The 19523-nt window shown below is 47.0% G+C and overlaps 6 protein-coding genes across 9 annotated transcripts; 3 read left to right on the forward strand and 3 right to left on the reverse strand.

Moving 5' to 3' along the window:
* The first annotated feature begins 128 nt into the window (after nt 1-128).
* LOC6603000 (N-acetylgalactosamine kinase) lies at nt 129-2546 on the forward strand. Of its 2 annotated transcripts, none has more exons than XM_002027991.2 (6): nt 129-258; nt 726-906; nt 961-1137; nt 1203-1939; nt 2003-2207; nt 2277-2546. In XM_002027991.2, exons 2-6 carry the CDS (start codon nt 734-736, stop codon nt 2461-2463), a joined length of 1479 nt encoding a protein of 492 aa, XP_002028027.1. In that variant the 5' UTR covers nt 129-258; nt 726-733; the 3' UTR covers nt 2464-2546. The 2 variants fall into 2 exon arrangements, with proteins under 2 accessions (XP_002028027.1, XP_026849497.1); XM_026993696.1 differs by lacking the exon at nt 129-258 and adding an exon at nt 416-497.
* A 56-nt stretch (nt 2547-2602) lies between these two features.
* LOC6602999 lies at nt 2603-3832 on the reverse strand. The gene is made up of 2 exons (XM_002027990.2): nt 3741-3832; nt 2603-3018 (listed from the first exon to the last, which is right to left on the reverse strand). The coding sequence occupies exon 2, from the start codon at nt 3011-3013 to the stop codon at nt 2633-2635; it is 381 nt and encodes a 126-aa protein (XP_002028026.1). The 5' UTR covers nt 3014-3018; nt 3741-3832; the 3' UTR covers nt 2603-2632.
* A 1745-nt stretch (nt 3833-5577) lies between these two features.
* On the forward strand, nt 5578-7779 carry LOC6602998. Of its 2 annotated transcripts, none has more exons than XM_002027989.2 (3): nt 5578-6169; nt 6554-6837; nt 6886-7779. In XM_002027989.2, exons 1-3 carry the CDS (start codon nt 5761-5763, stop codon nt 7693-7695), a joined length of 1503 nt encoding a protein of 500 aa, XP_002028025.2. In that variant the 5' UTR covers nt 5578-5760; the 3' UTR covers nt 7696-7779. The 2 variants fall into 2 exon arrangements, with proteins under 2 accessions (XP_002028025.2, XP_026849471.1); XM_026993670.1 differs by having other exon boundaries at nt 5578-5816.
* Nucleotides 7780-10084, reverse strand: LOC6602997 (signal recognition particle subunit SRP68). Its single transcript, XM_026993669.1, has 4 exons — nt 9960-10084; nt 9492-9841; nt 8774-9436; nt 7780-8710 (listed from the first exon to the last, which is right to left on the reverse strand). The coding sequence occupies exons 1-4, from the start codon at nt 10057-10059 to the stop codon at nt 8009-8011; spliced, it is 1815 nt and encodes a 604-aa protein (XP_026849470.1). The 5' UTR covers nt 10060-10084; the 3' UTR covers nt 7780-8008.
* A 286-nt stretch (nt 10085-10370) lies between these two features.
* Nucleotides 10371-13017, forward strand: LOC6602996 (ATP-binding cassette sub-family E member 1). Its single transcript, XM_026993641.1, has 5 exons — nt 10371-10440; nt 10725-10938; nt 10994-11604; nt 11660-12376; nt 12444-13017. The coding sequence occupies exons 2-5, from the start codon at nt 10726-10728 to the stop codon at nt 12733-12735; spliced, it is 1833 nt and encodes a 610-aa protein (XP_026849442.1). The 5' UTR covers nt 10371-10440; nt 10725; the 3' UTR covers nt 12736-13017.
* Nucleotides 13018-13086: 69 nt separating this feature from the next.
* LOC6602994 (myotubularin-related protein 9) lies at nt 13087-18404 on the reverse strand. 2 transcript variants are annotated; one of them, XM_026993639.1, is made up of 7 exons: nt 17867-18404; nt 17503-17753; nt 17038-17413; nt 16509-16984; nt 16043-16455; nt 15878-15975; nt 13087-13483 (listed from the first exon to the last, which is right to left on the reverse strand). In XM_026993639.1, exons 1-7 carry the CDS (start codon nt 18026-18028, stop codon nt 13253-13255), a joined length of 2007 nt encoding a protein of 668 aa, XP_026849440.1. In that variant the 5' UTR covers nt 18029-18404; the 3' UTR covers nt 13087-13252. The 2 variants fall into 2 exon arrangements, with proteins under 2 accessions (XP_026849440.1, XP_026849441.1); XM_026993640.1 differs by lacking the exon at nt 13087-13483 and adding an exon at nt 14349-15144 and having other exon boundaries at nt 17867-18403.
* Nucleotides 18405-19523: the final 1119 nt, after the last annotated feature.

Genomic DNA, 19523 nt, shown 5'->3' on the forward strand with positions numbered 1-19523 from the left:
CCTAGTTAGCGGCTAACAATATGTAAACAATACTCTCAACAAGTTGTGTTGCTGATTTCAGTATACAGACTCTTACACACACGTACACATTCCATTCCCGGGCTAAACAAAACGGAAACGGTGCAGGCCGGAATCACTCAGTTACTGGTTGGAATCCGTAGCGTTCGCACCAAAAACTAAAACTCCTCCCCTGATAACGCCCAGAGGCTTCTTCAAGAGCGTTTGTGACCTATAAAAAGAACGATAAGAATATATTGGGTAAGTAAGTATGAAACCCTGGCAACCATTGCATATCAGCTGCTATCTATCGCGCTCTTTCTCTCTCTCCCAATTTCTCTACATTTTTAAATGCCGGCTTTCCGCTTGTTTTTCTCAATTAAGAAGTTCAATTTGCATCAATAAAATGCATTTACAGTGATACAACACTTCCCCGACTGATAAGCGGTATGTTAGGCAATCGGTGTGTGTGTTAATGGCTGTTTTGACATTCTGATAAGGTGAGATTGGCGGATTAGTATTTTTTTTGCCCCAACCTGACGTAAATGTGGATGGTTTTGTGTTTTATTGTTTCTAATCAGCATTTAAATAGCTGTACTATGTTTTCAGCTTAACGAGTTATGACTGTTGGTTGCGACACGTTTACGGTTCGACGCACCAAAACAGCTGAAAAACAACACAAAAAAAAAAAATGTTATAATTAAACGTTTGTTTCTGTTTACGGTTAGAGGTAAACATGACTGCCAATGGGAATGGAACTGGTGACATTCTGGGTCCCGGGATCGAGATCGTTGCCCAACAGAAGCTTCAGCCAGATGCAAAAATGTATGGCCGCATGCAAAGACTGGGCGCCTTTTTCAAGGAACAGTTTGGAGCAGAGCCGGATTTCTTTGTTCGTGTGCCAGGACGGTGAGTCCTTCCGTTTATTTAAACAGTACCTATAGCTGACAGTATCTTTCGCAGGGTCAACATCATAGGCGAGCATGTGGACTATTGCGGCTACTCCGTGCTTCCCATGGCCGTTACCCAAAGCATTGTGCTGGCAGTGGGAAGTAATCCCACAGAGCTGCATCAATTGCAGCTGCGCAATCTGGACCAGGCCAATTTCCAGAACTTTCAGTGTGACTTGAAAAGCCTCAGGTTGGTAATTGTTTCCTTTCCCCAAAAGTAATAGCTGACTTACTGACTGACTGATTACGTTCTAGCGTTGAACTTCCACTACCTGGCGGCCCGGCATGGTATAAATACTTCATGTGTGGCGTCAGAGGAATTGAAGAACATCTTGGCAGGAAGAAATTTAGTCCCATCGGAATGCGCATTGCAGTCGACGGAAACGTTCCTCTGGCTGCTGGTCTATCAAGTTCCAGTGCCATGGTCAGCTCTGCTGTTCTGGCCACAGCGCATGTCCAGGGCATGAAGCTGGATCGCAAGGAGCTGGCGTCCATTTCAGCTAAGTGTGAGCAGTACATTGGCACCCATAGCGGGGGCATGGACCAGGCCATTGCCTACTTGGGCCGGGAAGGCTGTGCCCATCACATCGAATTTCACCCACAGCTCAATGGAACCCCGGTGATCCTGCCGGCAGGCAAGTGTTTTGTGGTGGCCAACAGTTTGGCGCAGAAGAACAAGGCTGCCTCGTCGGACTACAATGAGCGGGTGGTGGAGTGCCGCCTTGCAACGCGTTGGCTGGCCAGGCACAAAAATCTAAGCAATTGGCAGGAAATCATCCGATTCATTGACCTGGAGGAGGCCTGTGGCATGAACAATGAGACGTTTGAGAGCTTTATTAAAGAGAAGCTGACTAAATGGGTTTATACGCGAGCCGATATCTGCCAGGAATGGGGAATTACAGAGCAGGAGCTGGAGTCCAAGTACCTCACGGCCAACACGCAGCACATGCAGCAGTTTAAACTGCGCCAGCGTGCCTTGCATGTTATTCAGGGTGAGTGGACCTGGACCTAGATATAACATTTTCATTATTGTATATTTTGTTGCATTCGCACAGAATCTGGACGCGTGGTTAAATTCCGTAAGATTTGTGAGCAGTTGGCGCTACATGCCAGCGAGGAAGATATCAAGCAGTTGGGGTTGCTCATGCGACAATCTCACGAGAGCCTGCGCGAGCTCTATGAATGCTCGCATCCAGATGTCGAGCGTCTGATTGCCATATCCGAAAAGCAGAATGTCAGCGCTCGCGTTACAGGAGCCGGGTGAGTAAAAGCATCATGCCCTTTCCTATCCCTCAAAGCCTAACCAAATCCGGCCTGCCTTTCTTTCAGTTGGGGTGGCTGCATTGTGGCCATGTGCGATTCCCAGGAAGATGCTGCAAAGTATATAAACGCTTTAAAGCGGGACTACTATGCTCAATTGCCGCCCCATCTCTTGGAGCGCCATCAGCCAAATGATTTCAACGAGGTTGTGTTTGCCACCTTCCCGGGCAATGGAGCCGAGCTTTTTGTGCCGTGATTCAATGACCACTGTCTATCTTATTACAAGAATGTTTAATCTGCATGTATGCATGTACAATATATTAACAATTTACAAACTAATATACAAATTACACAAAAAAAAAAAATACAACAAGGTACGTGGGAAATGGAAGTCCATTCTTCTCAACAGATTTTGCTTCTAATTTCTATCTGCGACTCAGCCAGCCGGCGTTTTTGAATAGTTTATAGACCTGATCCCGTGGAATTTTCTCCGCCTCGCGATGCACTACAGCCATTTCCTTTGTGGTGAGGAGCGACGCCTTGGCCAGATTGGCGGCTACAACAGGATCATTGTAGAATCGCGCACTCTTCGACAGCTCGGCAGGAAGCTCCGACTCCCATTGAGCGTTGCGCACCACTGAGGGATGGGCATCGGCCGTGGCATATCCCTGATACGGATTTGCCGGCTCAAACGAGTGTGTCGAAGGCAGACCCAATGCCTGATGGTAGAAAAACTGAGCCTGTACGCAGCTCAAAGCCAAAGCGAGGCATCCAGCGAAGAACGCAACTTGGCAGGCAGTAAACATGATGACTACAAGGATGTGAATGAGGGGGAGGAGAAGCAGAAGGAGTTGGCATTATTGTTAACGTTCTAATAAAGTAATACGGATAGATTTATTGCCGCTGGTCAGTGGCAGTTTTTAATCTAAAAGTCGGCTGTCAGTTTCGTGCGTCATAAATTATGTACGGGAAAATCAATTATCGCATATGCGGGGCCGGTGGAATGGGTTGCTGCTGCTGCTGCTCCGGCTCAGAGCCAGAGATCTTGGCTTGTAACGTAACGTTCCAGTTGCTGCTAATCCATGAACTTTTTGCAACTGGAACTGGCTTTTTTTATTGATAAGAATTAGACTGGCAGCCAACTGAATGGCGAGCTTTAATTGTCAGCGAGCGCGGTGTGTTCCAATTTAAATTGAACAAAGCAATCAAATCTCGAGATGGGCGCTCAGGGATTGGGCAGTGGAATCGTAATAGATACTTTGTTTTTGGGCAGCACAGACAGAGATAATCCTTGAGATGCTCGAGCGTGGTAAATGGTTCCACATTCTTGATGAATAATCAACACAGGTAATAGGGTACACCTTCGGAGCAGCCACTGTATCTTAAAAATGCATTTACATATTCAGAGTTAGAGTCCAAGCCAAAGTCAAGGCTAAGATCCCACGGACTACCATCGTAATCGTATCATTTTTGGTTCTTTGTACCGATTCGTTTGGTTGCGCAGGTCGCATCACCCACGCGCACTGCACTCACATTGATTCGGATTTGGATTTGGATTCGGTTTCGGATTTGATTGAGGATTTGGCTGAGGATTAGGCTGGGAGAAACACTTGAACTGGAAACTGAAACTGGAACACCTGGGTCTGGGTGAAGTGGAGACTGTAAACTGATCATAGAATAACGAGGCAGCGAACTTTTATTCGCTTGCCGTTGAATGCCACAAAAACGAGTTGAACTCAAGTTCGGCTCCGAGTCGGAGCGCCCAAAACACGCTCAAAGTCATGTCTGAGCCACCAGAATGAGTCAAGTTTTTGTTTGTTTGTCAGCGGGCTGCTTTAAATTTTATTAAATTAATTATGGTCCGATTATGGCGGATGGGGATGGGGATGGGGATGGGAATGGGGGAGAGCAGAGCTCTATTGCTCTCGAATCGAGTGCAATTGCTAGTGACCTAGGCCTAGGTAGATAGGCAATGTGCTCGAGCAATTAAAAGCAATGATATCGGTGTCTGTCTCCGTTTCTCATGCTCCATAAAATGCCCCCCAAAAAAGGTCGCGTTGCGTTGCCTGCCGGCAGCGGTTACGCATGGAAAAAGTCGCACAGCCATAGGAGATACATATGTATACAGGTACGAGTACGAGTACGAGTACGAGATACTCGAGTACAAAGATTACAATGTTCACTTGGGTGATTGACAGGTTTGCTTACTTAGAATCCAAAACGAAACTATGCATGTGCGATTTTGAAAGTGTGATTGACCCTGAAATTAATGCCGCGTCTGACTCTGAATCTAAATCCGAATCTGAATGGGAATCTGGTGGCTGCACATGTTTGACCCTAATTTTCTATGGGTGTTGTGGTTATACGCTTTTGGGGTTATTAAACCGATCGGTTAAGGCGGAAGCATAAGCATTAGCCCGGAGTTTTTGGCCTGCGCGCACTGATTGCTTGGCTGGATATATCGTGGAGACAGCCTTGAACTTTCCCGATCTCAGGTGCGTATCTTGGCTTGACTTGGGGTTTGGTATTTACATTGTCTGGGCTTCGTTTGGATCTCAGGGTGTGGTGTGGTTTCTTATTTATTGGCCGTGGCAAATTTGATATTTAATTAATGGCCATTTAGCCTCTTTGTAGTTGCATATTAAATAAACAAATTGCTCGACCCAGCCCAGCCGTGCATTGTCTGCTGTTAATGAGCTTGGTCTTTGAACTTTATTTTAGGCTTTGTCTGTGGCTACGTGACTGAAGATTAACCAGAATCGAGATGGGCATGTAGCATTTATGAGAAACCCTATCCATGAGTAAAATATGCCTTGAATTTATTCATATGTGCATCATAGTATCCGTACACTGCCTCGACCCACACGCAGTGTTCGTCAAGGACGGCCAATGTAATTTCAAGTGCACGCATTTGTGGCCGGGTCGGGGGGTCCCAATGCAAACGACTATCGGGGCGGGCAATGCGGCGTATGAGCAACATCCGCTTTGAGCAGGCAGCACATTACGTACACGCCACCACGCCACCACGCCACCCCGCCACTCCGCCAAGTGAAAGTGCTGCTCGGATGTGACCTTGAACGCGACAGGGGTAAACACACACCAGTCAGGTTTGCCACCACCACACCTCCCACATACTGTCTACCGGCTTTTAAATGCAATTTCTATTTCCAATTGAGAACTGACAGAATCGAGAGAGAGAGAAGGAGAGAAGGAGAGAGCAGAGCCTGCTCATATGCGGCCGCCGTCCGCCAGGTGACGCCATGCACTCGGTCAGAATGTGAGAAACTGCAGTGCGGAGAACTGCAGTTGGATAAACCAAACCAAAGCAAAGCACCGATTGATTCAGTTGTTCGCCGTGCAGTCCGACGCGCGGTGGTGTGTCTGTCGCTGCTTTTCGCACGCAATTCGCACAAAAGTGCTTACAGAGCAGAACCGTACCCGTAACCGTAACCCAAAACAAAACTATTGAAAAGAAGACCAGCATCAAATTGATGGCAGCTGACCTTTTTTATAAAATAATAATAAAAAAGTTACCTGCCCTCAATTCGCATGTATGTCATGTCTAAGCAGGTCCCAAGAAAATGCTGCAGCGGCTGAAACTGAATTCGGGTACTTATTTCGGCAGCAGCTTGAAAGCCACAGAAAGCAGCCATTACCAATCAATCAGTCAAGCGAAATGGACACAATGGCAGTTGCAGTGCCACCAGCAGCAGGACCTTCGAATGGCGGCGGCATGGCAATGGCCGTCACCATGGGCATGGGCATGGACATAAGCGTCATCAATCAATACGAGGAGAATGTCGAGCATTTGCGGCAGTTGTTCAGCCAGAACCATTTGGTGTCCTTTAGAATTGACCACATCGCGTGCAGTGCGGGCAGCAGCAGTGGCGACAACTACATGTCCGTGGTAAAACGGGTGACCATAAGCCAGGATCAGGAACAGCCAATAACCAGTGAAGCGGGTAAACCAAATGCCTCTCACTCAAAAGGACAGAAGTGTGCTGCAGAGGGCATCAAATAGTCCATTCCATAGTTATTTTTGTTTGCTTTGCTGGGCGTCGATTGAAGTGACCTTGCTCCACGCATTCTAAATGCATTGCACTTGCACCCATACGTATACGTAATATAGATTCGCTAAAGGTCAGCACGCACACGCTCTCTCTCTCAGTGGTGTGCCAGAGAGAGGAAGAGGGAGTGTGTGTGTGTGTGTGTGCGTGTGTGTTTGTATGCGAGGCATTTCATTCATAAATTCTACTATGCGGTGTAAACAAAAGTCAGCTGTTCCGTTCCGTTTCGCTCTCTCACGCCGTTTTCTGCTCTTTGTTTTCTCCTCCTCCGCTCTTTAGTTACGGTTATTGTGAAGCGTCAGATACCGAGTCTGTCACGCCGGCAGCTATACCGCTGCGAGGAGGCCTTCAGCAATGAGATAAACGCCTACCGGCACCTGGTGCCGCTGCTCCGTCGCTACAGCCAGCAGCCGCTGTTTCCGCTGTGCCACATCGCCGAGAGCCACGACCAGAGCGAGACCGGGGAGCCCATTATTGTGCTGCAGGATCTTAAGGCACTGGGCTACCGAATGAAGGATCGATTGGATGGGCTAGAGCTAGAGCATTGCCTGCTGGTGATGAAGGTGAGAGCTTACATTCGACTGCCGAATAATTAAAGAGCCTCCTTTCAGAAACTGGCACAAATGCATGCCGCCTCCCTGGCTGCCCAGCAGCTGGAGTCTGCATTATTCGCCGCTCAGGTTGAGCACATGAGTGAAATTGTTTACTGCGAGGATGCGGCCGAGTTCTATTCCACCATACTGGACACCTCTGTGCAGCAGGCCTTGGACAGTCTCAGTTCCTCCAATGCAGATGGAAGTCTGACCACACCCATATCCCTGATTGAAGGACTACGACCGAAACTCTTCGAGCAACTGCAGCGGAATATAAACGCGGCCGCAGAGTCGCCATTCAGTGTGGTCTGCCACGGGGATCTGTGGGTGAACAACATCATGTTCCGCTCAGAGCCCGATGAAGTCATCTTCTTCGACCTGCAGGCCATGCGCCGCACTTCGCCCGTCTTCGATATACTCCACTTTATCTATACGAGTACGCGAAGACGTCTGAGGGATGACCACACGGACACTCTGTTAGCTGCGTATGCGGAGGCCGTGGCCAAGGAACTGAACCAACAGCTCAAGCACACGCCGGCGGCGAAGCAGCTGGACCAGCTAAGCGATACCTTCTCGTTGCAGCGACTCACCACAGAGTACGTGCGTCAGGTGCACTATGGCTTGGCCATCGGAATGTGGATACTCCCAGCGGTAACCTTCGATCCGAACAACCTGCCCAATCTGGATGTGATGAGCGAACAGAACCTAACCGGCAAGGAGATTAAGTGCACCCAAACGCTTACCTCGGAGTACCACTTGCGGATCAGGGAGCTGGTGATGGAGTTCTACGAGCGTGGCTATCTACAGACTCAGAGGCCACCAATGTAAGAGTGTTCATAGTGATGTAGTCTTAGGATAATATATTATAGCGTTTAGCGTTCGCAATAAAGAGCCGCCAATGGCCACTTCTGATTGTGTTGTAGGTTCCTTTATTACCAAATAATTTTTCAATTTTTAACTTAAAAAATGGTTCCTTGAAAATTAATATTTCGTCTATACAAAAGCCGGGCGTGGGTAAAAGCCAAAACAAAGAACCTATAAAGAACAGCGGATCAATGTACGCCTGGACATGTATCTGAACTCTTTATAAGTGTAACATTGATGAGTGGAATTCCAGAAGAATGGGCCATTGGGTGCTACCTCACTTGTTGCCGCCGCCGCCGCCCCAGCCCAGGAATCCCTTGACGAAGCCAGTAATGGAGGCGCCCTTCTTGCCTTCTTGCTCCAGTTTGTCCTCCAGCGAGGGCAACTCTACGTAATTCATAGCCAGATCGAAGAAGAGCGGCTTGCACGGAATGGGCTCCATGTCGGGTGTGAGCTTGAACACATTGGGGGTCTTGGTGTGGAGCGATTGGTCTTCCTTGTATTGTGACAGACGCTCATAGAGCGGTTTCGTTGTTTTCTGCGCCTTTGTGGTAGTACCGGCCTCGCTATTGTCGTCCTCGAGCACACTATACGCGTGGGCAGAGAACTTGCAGCCGTCGATAATGGACACGAGCGTTGTAAGTTCCAACTGCTGCTGGAACTCTGGACAGGCTTTGCCCTTCAGCGCCTCGTTGGCGTAGTTGGAGGCGCGCTCGTACAGCGCCACTGCCTCCTTCCACTTCTTCATATCGATCAGCGTGAGAGCAATGTAGTAGCAGCGGAAGGCCTTGAAAGTAATGGCCAGGTTCTCTACCTCACTTTGATACTTGGCATCCTCCTCCATGCCGTTGATTTGCTGCATCTCGGTGACATTCTGCAAGATGATTTCGTAGAGGCGGGCAAGATCCTGTGATCGCACGCGTTTGCCATCGCCCACAACTTCCGACTTCTGGTTGGGATCGACAAAATTGAGCTTGGCCTGAAGAGACAAATTTTCGTTAATGGCGTACAAATGGTGTTTTGGACGGTTTTTTAATCATACCTGCTCCACGAGGCACAGATTACGCTGCAGTGTCCGGCTATGACGAATGTAGCTCAAGTAGGCCAGCAAATACTGCACGCCAGAGACTGTCTGCCCGGTTGTCAATGAACGCAGCTTGGGATCCTGCTTGATCTCATCCCGCACCGCCTGGATGGCGTCCTTGCAGTCCATTAGGATGCGCTCGATCAGCTCTATCTTGGCATCTATTTTGCTTGCCTTGGCCAACGACTTGTCCAGCTCCTGGGCACTGAGCAAGAACAGACGCACCTTCTCCGGACGCACAGTGACTTTACGGCCACGCCAATCAATCGTCTGCAGTCCCTCGCTGCTCTCAGTTTTCGTCTGGCTGACCAGCACATCCAAGTTCTCGAGTACGCCTTGGGCACGCAGCTCTAGTATCTCATCGAGATCGCCGCCACTAGCTCCTCCGCTGATGTTATAGGCGCAATAGCGCAGATTCGGTGTAAACTCGTTCACCTTGGCCCGATACAGTTCTTGCTCATCGTCTGGCAGGGCCGCGGCCAGGTTCTCATACACGACCTGTGCACGCTTTAAATGCTCACCGGCTGTCTGCCACAGCTGCAACTCGAAGTGCAGGCTGCCGTGCATCCAGGCTACATAAGCCTCACACTCCAGCTTCGTGCGGGCATCAAAGGCATCCGTCTGAGAGAAAGACATTGATTACCATTAAAATTTCATATTTTAGACTATTAATTACTTTGCACAACTCCTGCAATTGCAAGGCATAGAAGCACGCCCTTCGAAGCTTGCTGATCAAATGGAAACGTTTGCGCGGTTCCGTGTTGGACTCCTGTTTCAGCTGCATGGCATAGGCCCAGGCCCGTTCGGCACTGATCAGTGGGATATGAATGTAGCGTTCATCCGCCTTCTTGCCTGTCAACTGAGTAATGGTCACATCGCGTCGCTTGAAGTGTCGCTTGTCGCCCTGCGGGTATTTCAATGCCTTGCGGAGACGACGAATGCGACGGGTGCAGTAGCCACGATACCGTTGGAAGTCGCCATGACGGAGACCATGCTGCTGCTGTGCATCCTTGATCATGTGCAAAACTGCAAGTTAAGGTGAAAGTTCAGTGTACATTAGCATACAATCTTTTTAGGTTAAACATATTGTACACAATAGCTGTGGACAGATCCAGGCCGGGTTTGTAATGGGCTTCGTACTTACTCTCAACCTTAAAGATCTTTGCTGGCTCTGCAACACCTGTCCCAGTCTCAGTTTTCTCCACATTTTCCCCAGAACTGGGATTCTCCTCTTGGACGACCATTTTCCAGACCTCCGACCAAATCAACGACGTGTAAAAACTAGAGGTGTCAACCCGATGTGTGCGCTGGTGGCAGGTATCGATAAGTGACACTAGATTAAGATCTCTCTTGAGTTACATGGTAATCCTCGAAATTGTATATATTTCACAGACATTTAAGTCATTTATAAATAAATTCAAAAATAATTGTGGCTGTACAATATAAAAGTTGACATTTTAAATCCAATTTTAACAAGAAAATCCCGCTATCGATAGGCTGAAAACGGCATACGATTTCGATTTCGCCACTATTGAGTACTGAGTATCGATACTATCTAGCCTCCTTTCGAAACTTGTTGGCTGACGCGTGTGTCTGTTTTACAACAATTTCAGCCTAGTTCGCAGGTAAATTAATAGGAAATCAGTGCACTGTCAGCCATTCTCACACAAGACGGTGGTCACTTTGTGATAGTTTAAGAAAGTGGGCAGTGGAAATCATTTGTTTTGCCACGCTTTGAGGTTATACTTTTGCTAATAGGCGAAACAGCCCCGCAGCTGGCACCCTACCCTGCCCCGTCAACAAGGGCGTGCGGTGCACCCGCTTTGTTGTGACGTCTGGCTATTTGCAACGTTGACAGTGGACTAAAAAAAAGTGGACTACTCGGACTAAAAACTTCAATACCTTGCAGCATGTCGCGCAGGAAAGACAACGAGGAGGTCGACAAGCAGACGCGTATTGCCATTGTCAGCGATGACAAGTGCAAGCCGAAACGCTGTCGGCAGGAGTGCAAGAAGACCTGTCCGGTGGTGCGCATGGGCAAGCTCTGCATCGAGGTGTCACCCACGTCGAAGATTGCTTCTTTGTCTGAGGAGCTGTGCATCGGTTGCGGTATCTGTGTCAAGGTGGGTCATTTACCTCTTGCCCTCTACGAGCACTCAATGATCCTTTGCCCCCCAGAAATGTCCCTTCGAGGCCATCACAATCATCAACCTGCCCAGTAACCTGGAGAAGCATACGACGCATCGGTATAGCAAAAACTCGTTCAAACTCCATCGCCTGCCCATACCGCGACCCGGCGAGGTGCTCGGTTTGGTTGGACAGAACGGTATTGGCAAATCAACGGCTCTGAAGATACTGGCGGGCAAGCAGAAGCCCAATTTAGGCAAGTATGCCAATCCACCTGACTGGACGGACATCCTAAGCTACTTCCGTGGCTCTGAGCTGCAGAACTACTTCACCAAGATTTTGGAAGACAATCTGAAGGCCCTGGTCAAGCCGCAATACGTCGACCAGATCCCCAAGGCAGTGCGGGGCACTGTTGGCGACTTGCTGGATAAAAAGGATGAGCGCGAACTGCAGACATCAATATGCAATATGTTGGACTTGTCACACATCCGGGATCGTGAGATTTCGCAGTTGTCTGGTGGAGAGCTCCAGCGCTTTGCCATTGCCATGGTGTGCATACAAAATGCGGATATTTTCATGTTCGACGAGCCGTCCTCGTATCTGGATGTTAAGCAGCGCCTGAATGCTGCTTTGACAATCCGTTCGCTGCTGCATCCCACAAAGTAAGTAAGATCTGGGAAAGAACTCCGCTTGATAATCAACATTTTCTCTGTCCAGGTTCATCATCGTCGTAGAGCACGATTTGTCTGTGCTGGATTACTTGTCTGACTTCATTTGCTGCCTGTACGGTGTGCCCGGTTGTTACGGCGTCGTTACTATGCCCTTCTCGGTGCGCGAAGGCATCAACATTTTCCTGGACGGCTTTGTACCCACCGAGAACATGCGTTTCCGCACGGAGTCTCTCACGTTCAAGGTATCGGAATCGGCTACGGAAGAGGAAATAAAGCGGATGAACCACTATGTTTACCCCTCAATGGTGAAAACCCTTGGCAAGTTCGAGCTGACTGTCGAGAAGGGTCATTTCAGCGACTCTGAGATCCTGGTGCTGCTCGGCGAGAACGGTACTGGCAAGACAACGTTCATTAGGCTGCTGGCCGGTAATCTGCAACCCGATGGAGAGGTGGATCTTCCCATGCTCAACATTTCCTACAAGCCGCAGAAGATTTCCCCAAAATTCCAGAATCATGTCCGTCATTTGCTGCACGATAAGATTCGCGATGCCTATGTGCATCCCCAGTTCATTGCAGATGTGATGAAGCCCATGAAAATCGAGGAAATCATGGACCAGGAAGTGCAGAACCTCTCCGGTGGTGAATTGCAGCGCGTAGCATTGGTTCTGTGCCTGGGAAAGCCGGCGGATGTCTACCTCATTGATGAACCCTCCGCCTACTTGGATTCGGAGCAGCGTCTGGTGGCTGCCAAGGTTATCAAGCGGTACGTTGACCTGTGTAAAACATAAACTTGTAACCAAACTGATACTAATGATATGCTCATTTTGCAGCTACATTTTGCACGCCAAGAAAACCGGATTTGTGGTAGAGCACGATTTCATCATGGCCACATATCTCGCGGACCGTGTCATTGTTATCGAGGGCCAGCCCTCGGTGAAGACTACTGCTTTCTCCCCCCAATCGCTTCTGAATGGCATGAACCGCTTCCTCGAACTTCTGGGCATTACGTTCCGGCGTGATCCCAACAACTTCAGGCCCCGCATCAACAAGAACGCTTCGGTCAAGGATACGGAACAAAAGCGCTCTGGCCAGTTCTTCTTCCTGGAGGATGAGGCTCAGTAAGACACACATGAGCGTTCACCAGCGCAGCGCCGACAGCTTCCATTGGACAACCTATTTTTCTCCTATGTTCTCTTTGCATTATTTAATCTAAAAAAACATTTGCTTTCAACATGTTTTCTTGTTGTTGACAAACTTGAGGTTTTTTTTTTACTTATACTTGATTAAAGTGAGTTTTTGTATACGTAATAGCAGCGGAAATAAATAATAAGTCCGAAACAATGTGAAAGGACGGTTGTCCCAAGGGAGCGTAGTGAAAAATAAATCAATTTACTCTATAGAAAACGGCAAAACACATGTAGTGCGCCTTTTTAGTTTTTCGCTTCTTCTGTTGATCTTCGGACTCAACATCCAGCTCAATATCAGATTTATTTCACAGCCAAATCTTTGTGATTCAAGTCAATTAATTGATCCTCAGCAATATCCTTGGCATCGGATCTATCGGGGTAGAACAGCTCGGCCAACTCATTGGGTTCCACAGTCGGGCGCACTCCCAAGGTAATAATTTCTGAATGCTCCTCTAAATGGCGTCACAGGTCCACTGAGTGTTGTACTGACTCTGACACATCATGCATTCGATGAGCTTATAACCATGGGGTTTGCAAAAATTTAGACGATCGGCTCGTTTTAAGCTTTTTGGGCATTCATTGCACTTGTGTTGTACATCGACAGGTTTAAGCTTCGCAGGGCATAGCCATTTCCTGTCTTCCATTTCTGTATGCGCTGTCCCAGTGGCAAGTTGTCCAGCGAGCTGCAAAATATAGAAATCCGGAATATTAGCTTTTCGGAAGGAAGTCCATCAGATGGACAGTTTCGCCCACATACTGTTCGTCCTTAAAGTCCGACACGGCTTCGGCTTCGTCTACATCTACATGCTTTTCTAGCCTGGCCTGGACAGTTTCCTGCTTGACAGAATCGATCATTATTAGGGGATCAACAGATTTCTTGTTGTCGAAATCTTTTTCGTCTAGACATCATTCCAGATAACCCAGAACAATGTATGTCTGTTTCAGTTTTCCCTCCTTCCTCATCCTCCGTTTCTAGTTTCACCATCACATGCTGCTCGGCAAATAGTTCTATAGCAAGCAATAGTTCATTGGCAGCCAGCCTGCCTCACATACCAATAGGTTCCCATTAATTTCTGGATGCATTTGCTGCACATACACTGTGGAAGCTTCTGGTGAGCTCGCTCAAGATGGGTCCGAAGTCAACTTATCAGCATCTGTCGAATCGCAGGTGCGATATACTACCGGCTGCTTCATCGTAGATTCAGTTTTCTTTTTAATTTTTAATGTTTTGTTTGCAAAATCAGAAATAAGTAAGAATAGCAGATGACCTAGAGCGGGCCGGCGTGTTTTAAGCTAAATTTGGATTTTATAAGTTGTGAATGGCACTTTGGAGACAGGGCTGCATTCGGTTGGGCGCCAAGAAAGGTAAATTATAAATAGCCCACAGGATAGAAAAGGGGATGTTTGCAAATTAACACGTATTTATTGCACTTTACATTAATTACACAAAATACGCACAATAGAAATATAAATATAGATACAAATTTGATACGAATTTCTCCGATTTCAGTTACGATCACAATCCGAAATAGACACACAATGGATAAAGATAACAATTACGAATACATATGTTTATATGAGGAGCATGCACAGCATAATTTGTAATCTGTAAACGCTTTTGAAGCTTTAAATTTATGCGATTTAATCAAATGTACATACAAATGTTTCGAAAAAGGCCAAATTTTCTTTTGTTAATCGGAACGGCGGCCTAAAGACCATTATTCATTATTAAACACTGATAATAAGTACTATAATATGTAATTAAATGTTGAAAAACTTATTTGCTAACAATTTCATAAAAGTAAATGCGTCAAAAATTGACTCAAAGAAGTGTTATTTTATCTGCTAGATTTGATAGTTTTGCCATGTGCAGTTTTAGCTTCCAGTTTACAGATTCTGAGTAGAGAGCAGCATTAAAAGGAGAGGGTTTTTCAAATTACAGCCCCAGGACTATTTTTCACTTTATCGCTTTATATGTATATGTTACGGTGTGTAGAAGTATAATTGGATTGGTATACTATTGGACATACTTTCTACGTATGTAAGTCCATAAATTGAGTTATTTTTTCGATCCAAAAGCAGATCCTATGACCAATCCATCAATTCGGTTCTTTTTTCAGCACAATTTGTTGTAAATGGAACTTGTAGTGAGACTTAATATTAGTGTTGTTGCTATTAAATAATTGTTTAAATCTGGCAACAGAACGTATCAAAAATAAGTGTATTATGCAAGAGATAGAGAGTAGAGCTGCTGAGGTAGCCAAAACTATGCAGTGTCTGCATTGTTCATGAGTGCGGAGACCTCCTGGCCGAGCTCCAAGGCCTGTTTTCGCAGTTTGAGGGCCTTCAAAGAGGAACAAGATAAGCAAATAAACAGAACAGAGCGGGAACGTTGTGTACATTTTTATACCCGATACTTAGTTAGTATGATTTATACGTAATTATCGGACCCAATAACTGCCGCAAGCTCTCTCTCTCTCTCTTTCTGTCTTGTGGTCTGTCGCTGATCGCAACATTAATGACCTATTGATTCGAATTTTAGAAATTTGTATTTCTTTCCATTTTTGTCCATTTTAGCTACTACATGTTTATTATATCTCGCTCCCCTTCGCCAGAAGGCCGGAAGGATAAGTGTACGAGGAAGAGTGCGAGTGAGAAAGAGGCAGAGAGAGAGAGAATTAGTAAGCGCGTGGCTTCCCTCTGGCTATAATAGTAATCTGATCTAAACCAGATTCCACAATCTGGTAGATATGGGCATGACATATGATTCTTGGTTTTTAATTTTCTTGTATCATAACAATTATGGATGCCATCGATTTTAGCTATGGTGTGGTGATACAAACTTAATTCAGTGTGATGTCACAGGAGTGTACACACAAAATTTGGTTGCTCTAGCGTTTATAGTCTCTGAGGACTTGGCGTCAAACAAGACAGACGGACTACCAACAAGAATATATGTATATACCTTATGAGGCCGGAAACCCTTCCTTTTGGGTGTTACACACATCTAGTTTCCCCACAAATCTAATAAATCTATACTCATTGAGTATCGGGCAAAAGTATAGACCATAACATACCTGAGTTCTGAGTTCTTTCTCGCGTGTTACGAGCTCCTGTACCTGCGACATGACTGTTGTCACGCTGCGCTGATCTATCACCCATCGCAAATAGAGTTCTGCAGTTCAATCAAAGGGGTATGAAGAATTATAAATTCTATTAATATTTGAGCTCTCATTACTCACCGCTCCACAGTTCCAAGCTTATGGGTGCCACAGATGGCCATATAACATTAGCGTTCGGCTCATACAAGGGATTTAGCAGGGTCTGCAGGACATCTGGCCGATTTAAGTACGACCACAGGCTGGTCGTTCGCGTATGAACATTCAGTTCGTGCCGCTCCCGCTCTGAGTCGCACAGGAAGGTGCCGTATTGCGAAAAGTAGCTATGCTCAAACAGCAATATTAAGAGCTGCGTACTGAACTCAAAGCTGCAGGGGAACTGGGTAAACAGCTGGTAGATGCAATCCAAGAACAGCACAAAAGTGGCGCCCGAAGTCTTGTTGCGCGTCTGGTGCGGCGTGTAGCAGGAATAGCGATGGCGAGAGGCGAACGGATGTCCTGCCTGGATCCACTCCCGTTCGATCAAAGCCTGCAGACTAACAAGGGGAATAATTTAAACTATATCTAGGGTTTGTCGTGGCCCACTCACCCTCTGACAGTGCGGCAATCGGGATTCAGAATTATCTGCACCAACGAGGTGACAATCAGTGTCGAGTCCAAACCTTTGGCGCCATGCACCAGAACAGGACTGCCTTCTTGGTCCAGGCACTGGGCCACCACACAGGAGGCGTTCAAGGAGTTCAGTACCAGACTTAGCCAGCCACTGCCCTCGAGCCGCGATAGCCATTTGTCAGTGCTGCAGCCAGTTTCATTGCAGGCTTCGATTAGTTTCGCGAAACTGTCCAGTATAGAGGCGGGCGAGCTGACGTTGCCAATCGATCGATTCACCTTCTTCCACTGCGAGTAATGAAGATCCGTTTCCGTGTTCGACTTGCCCTTGCCCCAAGTGTCCACGATGAAGCCTTTTTTGCTGCGTCCCAGCACGAGGTTCAGTATCGCTTCGTCCGCGCGACATCGCTTGATGCCCTGGATGGACAGAGGCTGGGAGCTGCGCATCAGCGTGGCCTGACGGGGGATAAATTGCATTACACGAATTGAATTTGCGTCCATTAACTTACGCCATTGTCGTGCCTGTAGCTGAGCACGGGAAAGCGGCCGCCATCCCGAAACGACGCGGAGAGCACAATCTGCTCGTCCGTAATTGCTTTAGGTACAATTAGCGTGGCGCCATATGTGGCACAGACGCTGAAGTCTTTATTGATGTTGGTGACTCGCCATTCGCAGGCGAGTACTGTGGCACCACTGCCGATGCCCCCCACTAGGGCGGCGGCTGCGTCCAGCGCATAGCCATTCTGCAGGGGATGGGGTATGCTGCCTACACTCGACGTTGACGTTGATGTTGATGGCATGCAAATTGTTATGTTGGCCACGTTGGGCGAAGACACCCCACCCATACCCACGCCACTGATGAGCTTGGCGAACTCCAGCTCCGGCCTGCGCAAAATAAAATTCAATTTCATTATCCAATTATCACTGATTTGCAGCTGCAGCTGGGGAAAGGTGTAATTTGATTGTGCACTCACCTAAACATCGTGTAGCCATCCTCCAGGATGCTGTACATGGGCCGATAGAAGAACGGGTACAGCAGCTCCGCATTCTGGATTGCACTGAGCGCCTCCAGAGAGGAAGACACGTTGAAGAACTCTTTGGCGTACTTAATCTCCAGCGATATAATCCTCAAATCCTTGCACTTGAGCGTGATGATGCCTCCAACGACAACGTTCTGTGACATGCTCGGCTTCTTTTCCACACAGTCGATGTCCTTGTGCAGCAGCTGGAAGGAAAAAGGGTTGTGTTGCGGCAAGGGAAAGGTCAGACGATAGAACACAATTCAATTAGTGAGCAACTTCACGCTCCATTGGAGCCGAAACACTCTGGCACCCTTACCCATAGCTCCTGACTGTTCTCCTGACGCGCACTGAGCAGCAAATGGTGGCCGGTGATGCAGAGGGTTCCAACTGTTGCTGCATTTGCATGTTGCAGGGGCTGCGGGTCGTGCAGGAAGACCCCGTCAAGCTTGGGGGTTTTTATCAGATCGGCAAATTCCATGGCGCCCAATCCACCCCCTTCCAAGAGGGTTCAGGACCCGGCACGACAGCCACCCGCTGTGCAGCGACCTCCTCGGGGCGTCCAATTTGATTTCGTTCACACTAATTAACTTTTTGCATTTCACTTACGATGCTGATGATGCTGCTGTTGTTGTTTTTGTTGCCACTTGATTGCTTCTGGTTCCGCCTCCTTTTATGCCCCTTCCGCTGCCGCGCGCCCTATTCTCGCTGCCTCCCACACAAATGTTTGAACCAAACAGCAGTGGAGGCGTCACAGGCAATAGAGCTCCTCCTACGGATATTGGGCTTTGCTAATATATGGCACGGTACCCACGAATGAGTAGTTAATAAAATAGTTGCTCGCCCCCCGTCCGTACGGCGTATTTATCGCGGTTTTATAAAAAAAAAATCAACTTAACCCACTTAACTCCCCTCTGTTTAAACAGGTTGACAATTTTAGTTCAACCGCGAAAAATAATACTGTATGTAAATTATTCTTGTAGATCCATCTTATCTCTTTACTTACAAATCAAATAGCCACGATACCTTTTGATCTGAACTTCGGCAAAATTCTTTAAGTTTAATCATTTTCGTGGTGTGTATATAAATTACCCATTGGTCGACAATGGGTTAATCAGTCATCAATCAGTCTCCTATTTCCTCGATTTTGATATTCGGTTTAGTACTACCAGCTAACTAGGATACTGAGTTCTGAACTCATAATTTGATTAGATTGACGAATTACATTCGTACAAGACTGGTAAATTTAAATTAAATGATGTATAAAATAAGGTTTAAGAAAAAACGGTCAACAGCAATTTCCACTAAATTAATTTCCTCGCATGGTAACTACACGTTATTAACTACATTTGTATGTAAATATCAAAAGCGACACCTGAAGGGGTTTTACAAATTTTTGTCCGCTTTTTTTTCATATAAGCTCCATGGAAGCGCCAGTGTGAAAAACCTCCGTTATCAACTTGTTAACATGCCTTTTTTCCTGATATTTTTTGGAAAATTGATATTTTGATTCCAAACGATCCGGAATTCGATGCTGATCACAAAGTAGTATTCGATGAGGCCTGGGACATGGCTATAAGTGGCATTTCTACACGGTTTCTATATTGGTGCATTGGACAAGTCCATAAAACGTCTAAGAAAATACTATAACTTTCGCAAGGTGAATAAGCTAGACATGGTGTCTAAGCTGGCACTGTGATGGCATACTTGTAGATCAAATATACCGTCTGATCGTCCAAATCGTCCGTATTAATTTGTACCGGGGTATGGACGGTGCGCAAATCGATCCACAATATGCAACACATGAAAGATAAGCACCAATCCTTTGGCCGAACGTACCATGAAGATTCCTAAAATTTCATAATAATCTTCATGACACTAATAATGGGTCGTTTGATCCGTGAACCCACTTAAGTGAACAACTTGTTTTAAACCGCGGATGTGACAGTCATTGCGCAGGCGAGCAGGGCTGTCGT

Source organism: Drosophila persimilis, unplaced genomic scaffold (assembly GCF_003286085.1).
Source record: "Drosophila persimilis strain 14011-0111.01,24,50 unplaced genomic scaffold, DperRS2 tig00000868-arrow-arrow-pilon, whole genome shotgun sequence".
NCBI classification, from domain to species: Eukaryota; Metazoa; Arthropoda; class Insecta; order Diptera; family Drosophilidae; genus Drosophila; species Drosophila persimilis.